Raw genomic sequence first — 11357 nt, 5'->3', positions numbered from 1 at the left:
TCAAGAATAACGTACGGTTTGAATTGAAGATATGCCCTTTGTGAACGATCCCATGATATTTATTGGGTGAACACAACAATTCTTTTTCACCTTTTCCAATTATTTATGGCTAATTTCATACATATATTTCTATTTCACCAACAATGGAAAGAATTGAAAGAATCAAGAACAACAACGTAGCCACACCGATATAAACATATTGAATTCAACAAAGACCAATATGATCCAGGTATAAGATAAACTATACATACATTATAAAAGTTTACACATAGCATGTAAAGGCTACTGTCATCTGAGTGGAAATTACATGTGATATAATCACTCAATTGACTGTTAATTAAAAAAATGACCAAACACAGATTTATCAACCTGCACTAAAAATAAAGGCAATGGGAATAAATTTCTATGTCTCAGCAAATGTCTTTAGATAGTGTCTAAACACCTGCCAAATATCTCATTGATATCTCAATTCACAAAAAAAAGATATGCCCAAAAATGATGCTAAAAATGTCAGGAGTGCAACACCTTTTTGTGACATTTTGAAAATTTAATATTTTGTGAAGATCTGTGAAATAAATAATAATGGTTTATGTTGGAAATAAAGACTTTTTTGATAATATTCAAAGTATTGACCTTTAAATGTAGACTGTAGCAACTTTTGTTTGACCAAATTGTGGTCATCGCTGATGTTGAAAAAAATGTGCAACAGAAAAAATGTAATGTTGCCAAAAAAACATTGATTTTGAAAATCTGAAAGTTAATTAAATCAAAAAAGAATTTTCAAAGTGTAAAACAACAACTATTATACAATTATGCAATTGAAAAATTTAAAATGTTATATAAATCTCAAGCAGCATTAATGAGAGTCAAGTATCTGTGCATACCCAATAATGTCAGGAGTGCATCAAAAACTATCATTTCTTTTGATTATGTATTTCAGAAAGTCTCTTAGGATGTAATGATATCTCTTTTTTCAAATAAATTTTTACTAATAAAAATTCTGAAACTTTTTTATCCTATTGTCGATTCTATTGCAACTTCAGGAATTTTAACTAGAATGAATGTACAGTATGATGATAAAAGTGAAAAATATGTTATGGGTAGTTGATTTTTTTTAAAAATCAATTTGGTGTTCATTATTTTTTAATTCACCCTTGAATAAAATCACTCAATTATGTTTTCCAGTGAACATATCTCCTCTGACAACAGCATGGGGAAATTTCTTCTTTAATTCCAAGTTTTCTGGAGCCACGGAATCAGGTAGGATTTACTACTCTCTAACGGAAGGCTTTTGTATTGTGGTAGATGTCCATGACCATGTACATGTGAAGCTAAAACAAAACCCAAAACAATTCATTATAGGATATAATTTCATGCACCCATAGGCATGAAGTAAGTATGGAACCATTGACTTCGTAACAGTTATTTGAGGAATGAATTTAAAATTCTACGAGTAAACGATTACAAATTGGGTTTGGTTCAATTTACTTTAATAATCAGATGTTATCAACAAAATTTGACATACTAATGTCCCTATCTATTTTGATTTTTGCATTAAGATTTCACTCAATCATATAAAATGCTTTTTAGAATATTTAAATAAAACAAAGGTAGGTTTTGTCTATTGCCGCACGGCAAGAATATTACCGACGTCGTTATGACGTTACTTTTCGGACCTCATTTTCAGTTAACTGCATTTCCTTTTAACCTCTCACGAACATCTTTTTAATAATCTTTATTGCTATTTAACTATAAACCGTCTTGTTTTATGTTGTAGTATTAAAATTATTTGAACTTTGACAAATGTTATTTTTAATTAAAATATAAGGTATCAGATTCAAAATGAGTGTCGAAGAGAAACGTCATAACGACGTCGCTACATTCTTGCCGTGCAGCGATAGACGAGAACCACTCCCTGTATCAGCCGTAGACACCAATATCAACCAGAGGGCCGAAGGTCCGAGGGAAGATATTGGTCGAGGGTTGATACAGGGCTTAATATGGAAATTGATACAGTGTATGTATTGTTTTTTTTTTTTTTTTTTTTTACAATCTTAGTGATAACATGCAGAAAGCATTTTTTGAACGAATAGAATATGATAATTATTAACTGCTTAACCATATCAAGTAACCAGAAATAGGCATGTTAACTCAGATAATGGCCGTTGGAACCGGGGGGGGGGGGGGGTATTCAATAATTTTGCCGATATATATATTAGGCTAGCTATTATTACATGTATTATCATTTTCTTCATCTTCATGTGGCTTTCTACCTACTCAGTATTGACTCAGTTTCAGACAATTGTGGATATGTTACAAATCTTGCATCTTCACTAGTATCTTACTTCTGGTATTGTACATCTTTAATTTGTTCCTCCGTGCATGGTAGACATGATTCATATTTTAACATATTACGATATTTTAATATCATTTAAATGTGATAATACTGAATTAATTGTATATACTTTCTGAGGGGCCATGATTGGTGAATAAATATATGTATGTATAGAATACTATAGAAAACGCTTGTGCTACAATAATAAAGTCTAATGATTTTTTTTTTTTTTGCTTGTCAAGGGATTTTTGTAGCGCTCCCCAAACTGAAAATATATAGTTGTGCCACCCCCATTCTTCCCCCAACCCCGCCACACACACTGAAATTGCTTCCTACGGACTTGCATATAGTGGTTTTTAAGGTTTAATCCGCAAAGACATTTTATATCCATATCAATCTTAAAGATCCAAATCAGCACTGCAAAACAAGTATCAGCTGAAGTAACTGATACGACTGTTGTAAAGTACGCTGTATTGTATATGCAAAAAAAAAAACAAAAAACAAAAAACAAAAAAAAAAAAAACCTTGTGTTTATTACTAAGTATGTACATGTAACAGGGGTAATAAAAACTATTTTTTATCCAACGAAATAGAGCGTTACAGCTAGAATCTATTTATATATTAACTTACTGGCGCACAGATCACAGTATTTGGTACATCCTACGGTTTTGGCAGTAGTGTGGTGAATTCCCCTGCAGATGTCATTTATTTGTGAACAGAAATGTGCATCTGGGTGGCATTCACCTTTGAATTAAAATTATATATCATGTTCATTGATTGAAAATAATATTATAAACTGAAACTTATATCTCTCGCTCAGCTTGTTCATAGACTCGAAGGTCAAATTTTTGAAAAAATACCCAACTTCTCATACCTGTGTTTGATGCAGGAGATTGAGTAACTGGCACTGATTGTGTTGACGTATCTTGTGTCCCCCCTGCGCTTGCTGTAATGAATAAGGTAGGAACATCATTTATGTGGACCAAAACCCTTTTCTATCATGAAACACATAACATAAAAGCCTGTCCAAATAATTGTATCACTTTTCTGCAGCTGTGGAATAATCTAGTAGGAATACTAGTTACCTGCAAGAGAGCCTTTATAGTTTCCACAGGTAGGGAAACCTTCTGGTACCGGTGGTAAGTTAGGAAAGGACTCGTTCAGAAGTAAAGTCATGCCGTCTGCTGAGTGAAGCTGGATGTGGCAATGCATGATCCACAATCCTGGATTATCGGCCTTTATCCTTACCACCACGTATCCGCCACTCGGCACAATAACTGTGTCTTTTCGCGGTGGATCCACAAGGTTAAGACCAGGAATATTTCCATGCTTCCAAGATGGATCCCTCCAAGTGGCATTGTTACAGAAACTTTCATCCTGGGTGGTTCCCCCTTGGCAGTCTATATCTGGGTTTTGAGATAAGAATTCCCCGGATGACGTGTTGTAATTACCATATCCCATTTTTAAAACATGAAATGTATGACCATGCATGTGAATTGGATGAGACCAACCTTTTCCTCTCCCCATGTTCACAAACACAAACTGAATTGTATCGTTGTGCTTTAAGTCAATGCTGTGAGTACACGAGCAAATTTTCTGTTCCCCACAGTCAGCTTTTGAACATTGTTCCGTTATCGCGGTCGGCTGAGATATCGCTGAAACAGTAGGAAATGCAAACTCTATACCATTAACAGAGTCTGGAGAAAAATTTGGCCCTGGAAATGCAAAGTTCAAAAAGTGTTCCTGAAAGGCTCCAGGCTGATAATCAGGAACGTCTTCAGGAGAATCACTCCTGATTTTATCCATTGTTATACACTGGATATTTTTCTCTTTTGGATAAAATGAAAATGGACAATTCAAGACCAAGCACTTGCTTGATGATAGACACTGTGCTCTGGTGGAAAAGATGTTCACAAAATTCTGGTCTGCACCATTATAGTGTAACACTGCTTCGGCAAGTGTGCTTCTGTTGACTTCTAAGGTATGTCCTCTAATCATGTAGTTTCCAACACTGTTATTGGTGTACATGAGAAAGTCAAATCTCTCTCCTGGGTGTATAATCAGTGATTCTACCATCACTGGTTTTATAAAATACCCATCGGTGGCAACAACTGTCAAAGGATGGCTGTCTACAGAAATTCTATATGGATACATACCAGCAGCGTTTATTACACGAAATCTGTAATTTTTATTTTTATCAACCTTAAACACTTCAAGAGGTGCTTCATTGTGTGCCCCGGTCGTGGAGTCGTAGTACCTTCCTTTTCCGTTAATAAGAGCAGATTCAGCATACCAGAGACTGAAATTAGATCCGTCCAGCGCCACGGAGGGTTTGATTTCTTTTCTATTTAAAAAGACCCCAGCATCAGAATAAAGGAATGCTTGGTCGACGTCATAATCATGGTTCCAGTCCTGTATCTGCAGAACAAACTCTTCAGTCACTCCTTGTACAGCTGGTGGTGGATTCCGCTCTCTAATGATTAAAGCGCCATACAAACCCTTTGTTCTCTGCGCTCCAACATGAGAGTGGTACCAATATGTTCCTCTAGGTCTAGCTTGGAAGGTATATGTAAATGTTTGTCCTGGATTTATGGGGCACTGTGTTACGAAACCTACCCCGTCCATGTAGGGCGTACCTTTTTGTGGCAATCCATGCCAGTGAATGGACACTGTATCGGAGTATAATTTATTTTTGACATGAACCACTAGTGTTTGGTCTTCGTACACGGTAATGGTTGGTCCTGGTAGACTTCCGTTTGCGACGATAACAACCCTCTGCATTTCCCATCCATCAGCTGTGATGACTTCATCTATGTTGACTGGTGTAGCTGCGTTTATGTTTGTGACGTCATAACGATAAAGATGGCCACTGTTTGGAAATACAGCCATTTCTGTCTCATGGAACATGGTCAGTGAAGTAGCAATCTCTAAAGACGTCTCACAGACTGAGGCATGCTCATCGCAAACAAAAGCTAATCCACTGTTGGCCAGAAGGAGGAACACGGCCATGTAGTATATGAAATACATCTAAAATAGATATGTCGATGAATTAAAACTAAAAAATAGATAAACAAGTTTTGAAAAGTAATGTGTTTGTTTATTTCCTTTTTGTCATAGTTGTGTTTCTTTTTGTTTTCTTGTTTTGTTTGTTTGTTTAATTTATTTGTCATACTTGAAGATTTCGATATTTATTTATTTTTTTTAAAATACCAAATTTAAATATTTCATATCATTAAGCATTTGAAATTGTCAATGGATTTATGTAAAACTATTATGAAATTTTTATCAATATATCTTTTTACCGATAGTTTGAATACAATTTTACAATATCGGACGCTTCTTATTATATAGATTTAACCGAAAAAAAACGTCAATAGATCTATTTATTCCATACACTTAAAGTAATTGAAAGCGAGAGAGCGATTTGGTATCAATCTTAAGAGTTGAAATGAATTTAATATCTAATAGTGTTTTTAAAAAGCATTTTTTTTATTTTGGGGTAAGATACTTAAATAGAAAAAAAAAATAACGTGTGGGTATCCTACGGTTTTCCATACTAACGCTATTAACATATTATATAATATATAGTCATATCCCGCCACTGAAGAAGGGGGAAATGTACCAAGAAAAATGCTGTATGAATATTTTGTTAAAGTGTTCTTTGGATGCTATCGGAGAGGGATTTAATTAATTTATTCTACAATGTCCTTTTTATCATGACCCTAGATTAAGATATTTGGGACACAGGCACCTGACGTTACTTATTTTTCTTTTAATAAAAAAATATATACCTCCTACCTAATACGTATTATTAGGTAGGAGGTATATATTTTTTTATTAAAAGAAAATAAGTAACGTCAGGTGCCTGTGATTTGGGAAAAAAGTATTCTTATAAGAAATCTTACTGCACCAAATGTAAAGGAAATTTGTAATATTGGAAAATATCTATATCAAGCTTCCATTAGAAGAATGAATCTATTGTAATTTTTATGTGTTTCACAATTACAATAACATGTTATAACATGTCCTATATTCTTGCTATTTATTACATTTTCAACAGTGAAATACTGTGATTCAGTTATTGAATAAAAATGATATTCTCTCACAGCGTGAACGGATACCAAAATGATATTCTGTCACAGTGTGAAAGGATATCAAAGTAAGTAAAATATAATATATAGCCTGTAATAAGGTATAGATAGTAACTTAAACATCGTGATAGAGACTAAAACTGCAGATTACTTCCCAAATATGTAACTAAAATCCATGTTGCAATGTTTTCAATCTCACAACTGCTAAACGTCTCGATTGCTCAATTATGACATCACAGCCTATGACACTGTGTTATGAAAAGACGGAGGCAAGGGGAAAATCAAAGAAAATGTAATAAACAGAAAATACAATGATTTGTAGTTGGATATGGAATTTATTTCCCTCGTGAGACAGGATTTCTTGATATGTTCACCCGTGCTTTGCACTATGAAAATATCAAAATATCTTGTCCCACTCGTGAAATAAATTCCACATCCAAGTACAAAATTGAATATCCTCTATTTACTTTTTATGCTTACTCTCATTTTGTAATACCTTATTATACTGTATTATTTGTTTAGTCATTACTATGAACTCTGATGTGTTGTATGACACGAAGAAATAAAGAACTTGAATATATACTTGACAATTTATATTATTTAACATAATTTTATATATTGCAATTATTCTGATATATTTGAAATAATAAAAATTAAATTTTCATTCAATAAGCAATATGATATTGAAATATCTTGTTGCACATGGGATATTACTATCGTCTTGATACATATATAATACTATGTAGTCACAGTCCTACCTTGGCCATATCAGACATCGTCTCCGGTGATCACTATGGACAGCTTAGATAATCCCGTTCTATTTATACCGTGCCCCGGAGACATACTGCAGTTCCTAGGGAGATGACGGATTTGATGTTGACCAGTTATCGAAGAAGTCCAGAGAAATATGGAATACCAAATCCGGCCATAAATTTACTACGAAATATGACAATTTTTTCACAGCGTAAAATGATCGCAATTTCTATAATATCCAGAAAAAAAATCTTTGTATGAAAGCAGATGAGGAATTGCAAGACAAATTTAAGTCTTCTTTTTTTAATATTGAATTTTAATAAATATACCATAAACAATTTTTTCCTAATACTCAGCAGTACAATTACACTTTCCACGTATCATTTTTAAAGTGATCTGCTGTAATAAAAATTTAACGACAAATACTCAGATATTCAGTTAAGCAATCGTCATAATTTTGATCTCATAGATTTCAACTTTAGTTTCCTTAAAGGGGGTCCACAATTTAAAAGCCCATATAATAAACTGATGCGAAGTTTATTCGAAGTCAACACTAAATAAATAAATAAAAAACAAACATGCAATCAAAACAATTTGGCCACACATTGAAGATAACGAACACTAATTATTCTCTAAAGTCCAATTAAACAATACAATGTTAATAACAGAGCCCTACGTCTTGGTCAGGTAAACAGGAGTAATATGTGGACCTCCAGTATAAAAACAATTCCCTAATATTATAATTAGATAATTCAGTCAACAAATATTCATTCGATCTTGGAAAGGTTGTAACTGGAAGCTGGCTTGTCATTGTATCGACCACAGAATTTGCGAAATGTAGACTTCAAACGAGATTTTTATACCTTTGTAACATCAACGTATTTATCAGTAAACTGCCTTGTTCAAAAGTTGTTCGAACGCAGAACATGCTCTTGTGTATGTGTATGCAGATGATGAAGGCATGGACGTAGGAACCGAGGGGCGCGAAGGGCGTCTCCCTCCTAAACAAATTGTCGATAGTATACTATAGAAAAGAGCTACTTTTTGCATAGTAATGCCCCTTCACCCAAACTGAAAATGTATTGTTGTGCCCCCCAACCCGAAATTGCTTCCTACAGGCCTTATAGGTTCCATATGACTATATAAGTAATGGAAGGTGAACGTAGAAAAGTTAGTTTTTCCTAAAGTTTAGATGTTAGTTTCCAAAAAACTTTCTCTTGTAAAACATCCAGATACGAAACAAAGGTTTCATACTCTGTAGTTTCTATTATTTCGATTTCAGTGGGATCTTTTTAATCAAAGTATGGATGGAAATGATTATTGTTGATTGATAACACGTCGCCCGGATATATCTATAAATAAGGACTAGAAAATTCGTCTTTTCATGTAGAATTTTTTGAATAGATATTCTGCTTCATCAGAATGCAAAAACAGGTATGATAAGAAATGGACACAATTAGTTCTCATGGGAATTCCAACAGACTTTCGGAACACCTTGTCTCATAATACTACATACATACTGTCAATAGTGCATTTTATTGAATACATTTTTTTTACATATATAGTTAAACTTATTGGACGATTGTCTTCTTTAATAAAATCATTCCAATTTTTTTTCTACGTTAAGCTTCCGCAGTTTTTGACATTTATTCTGGAGAAAGCACAAAAAATCAGTAGTATGGACTTAGCATTTTGTATGAAACATTTTGAATTCTGTCTATTTCTTCCTATATTTGTTGAGAATCTGTCAAATTAGTAATTGTTAAGTACATGTATTTGCTGTCTTGATTTTGATAAGGTATATTTCGTCGAGAAAAAAAGACTATGAAACCGAATTCTTTGAAAGATATCGCTATTATCATTACTTTATAATGTGTTTATTTTATTATAGGCTTGTGCGCTTTCTTTTTGTAAATAGGTACGAATTCCTTTTATTATAAATGGTTGGTAAACAGGAATTAACACGGAATGGCCTTAAATATTAAAGGGTACATTGAATGAAGACAATTAATGCTCTCCATATCAATTTTTTATTTGAAAGGTACATGTGTACCTAAAGCTTGAAGGGTACAGTGGCATGTATACTTAGAGCTTCTTTCAAATATTCACGTGAAGATTCATGTGTACATAAACGCATAAGGAGCCATTGTTTTGAAGGATAGGCAAACTCTGCTTTTGATAATTATTTTATTTCAAAGGGAAGTCTGACTGCAGGTGCGTAAATGTTCCAGACGTGTGAAGGAATTCTACTGCATTTTCCAATATGAATCACCCTATTTGAGTATTATCTAAGAACACTGGAAAAAACATGTCCACATTAAATATTTATCTAGTTTGGTGTTATCTTCAGGTTGTTCAAATGTATTAAAAGTACAAAATAAACATAAAGTACAAGAACTCTATATGGTGCAATGTTTCTAGATTGACGTGTTGTTTTGGAGATTTTTGACAAGTGAACATTGAAGATTTGAAATAACATGTCACCGATAAGTCATACGAGAGACCAATTTGTTGTACCTACTTATACATGTACGTAGTGCGCAGTTCTTTGACTTGACTGAACCTTAATTATAATAAAAATGGATGAATCAAAATTTAAAAAAAAGAAAGAAAGAAAAAAGAAAAGAAAGAAAAAAGAAAAGAAAATCTACTACCTTGGGATAAAGTATTAGATTCACAGAGTAGAATTAAATTACATAAGTTCCTTTTTTTCAAAGATAAAATTTTATTGTTGATAACAGTACAAAACGGATATAACTGCAACCACTTTTTTTCTCAATTCAATATTGTTTTCATTCTTTTTTAAGTAATTTTCTTTTTATGTATGCCACATGATGAAATCCTTTATTTCTCGACTAACGATCGTTTTATGAGAAAAATGACTTGTGTCAGTTTGAACTACAAGTACATGTAGGTGATGTAAATCTAATGTTGTGATTGAGGCTTCCTTAAAGGAAGGAATCTATTACTCTTCAACTATACGAAATTTTATTTGGTACCTTTGGTAGACTAACATAGTGACATCGTAAATTTATAGGTACTATAGACAGGGCCGAATTAGTCCCAGACATGATAGAAGACCTTTCTTTTCTATTGGTAATGCGTATTTCTGAACAAATTTACTTCATTTGTTGGTTGGGTATCCCAGACATGATAGAAGACCTTTCTTTTCTCTTGGTAATGCGTATTTCTGAACAAATTTACTTTAGATTTTATTTGTTGGTTGGGTAATGTCATTCCTAAAATCAGCATTTTGCAAATTTCACGGTCGTTATATCGACCTGTATGCAAATACAACCTACAATCTGTGTCAAATTTTCTTCTGAAATGTTTCCTAAAAATGGTTAGGCCATTGTTGTGGCACTAAATTTGATTACCGATTACTAGTTCACCTGATCGATGCATATATAGGGCTCACGACAGACCTGATCGGTCGACAGGGATGATTACTCCTTCTAGACACCTGATCCCATAACGGGTCATTCCAGGGGTCCGTGGTTTTCCCTGTTCACCATTTGTTATTTTTACTAGATTTGTGAGTTTGATCATTGATGTGTACCTTTTACACTTCATGAATTTTTACGGATTAATTCCAACACTTTCGGGCACACTTTAGATTTTTTTCTGCTGCGTTCGAGTTTTCCCATACTCCTCTTTGAGATCTATTGATTCGTCACAGTGTTTCCACATTTCTGATTAGTAACACCATTCTACAGCTGAGCAGGTTTTCACAGAATATTCAAATTGTTAATACACAATTGATATTTACATGCATTTCTGTCGAAATAGTTTCATTCATATATTGTTTAAAGTTGATTTTTTCCGTTTTGCTAATTTCTTTTTTTTTTTTTTTTTTATACAGGAAGTTTAAAGTAGTATTAATTTGTTGCAGTATAATGTACAATGTGAGATCTCGTGTCAAACATCGCCTATTCCATTTATAATTCAAATGAATTAATCATATTCTTAAAGTGTGTGTTTCAAATATTTATTATATTGTATACTCCGTAGTTTTCTTGCTTACTTCTTATGTTCCTACTAAAATCGATTTAATTGCATCCCATCTGAAAAATTAAATATTTAGCCATCGACTTTTGAATCGGTTTCTTAATAAAACTGATTAAGAAAGTAGTACTTTCCTGAGAGTGTTATATATATTAAAAAAGGAATGCATGCAA

General features: G+C 33.2%; 1 protein-coding gene across 1 annotated transcript; it reads right to left on the bottom strand.

Moving 5' to 3' along the window:
* Nucleotides 1–3412: 3412 nt before the first annotated feature.
* On the bottom strand, nucleotides 3413–5344 carry LOC133203509 (uncharacterized). Its single transcript, XM_061339284.1, has one exon. It carries the CDS (start codon nucleotides 5342–5344, stop codon nucleotides 3413–3415), a length of 1932 nt encoding a protein of 643 aa, XP_061195268.1.
* Between the last annotated feature and the right edge of the window lie 6013 nt (nucleotides 5345–11357).

This window comes from Saccostrea echinata, unplaced genomic scaffold (assembly GCF_033153115.1).
Source record: "Saccostrea echinata isolate AGI-Se365-2 ecotype Australia unplaced genomic scaffold, CSIRO_AGI_Sech_v1 ptg000051l, whole genome shotgun sequence".
NCBI classification, from domain to species: domain Eukaryota; kingdom Metazoa; phylum Mollusca; class Bivalvia; order Ostreida; family Ostreidae; genus Saccostrea; species Saccostrea echinata.
This window is presented reverse-complemented; position numbering and strand designations above follow the sequence as displayed.

Bases quoted from the DNA above. Each gene is read 5' to 3' on its own strand.
- LOC133203509 (XM_061339284.1), bottom strand. From the start codon at position 5,344: ATGGCCGTGTTCCTCCTTCTGGCCAACAGTGGATTAGCTTTTGTTTGC.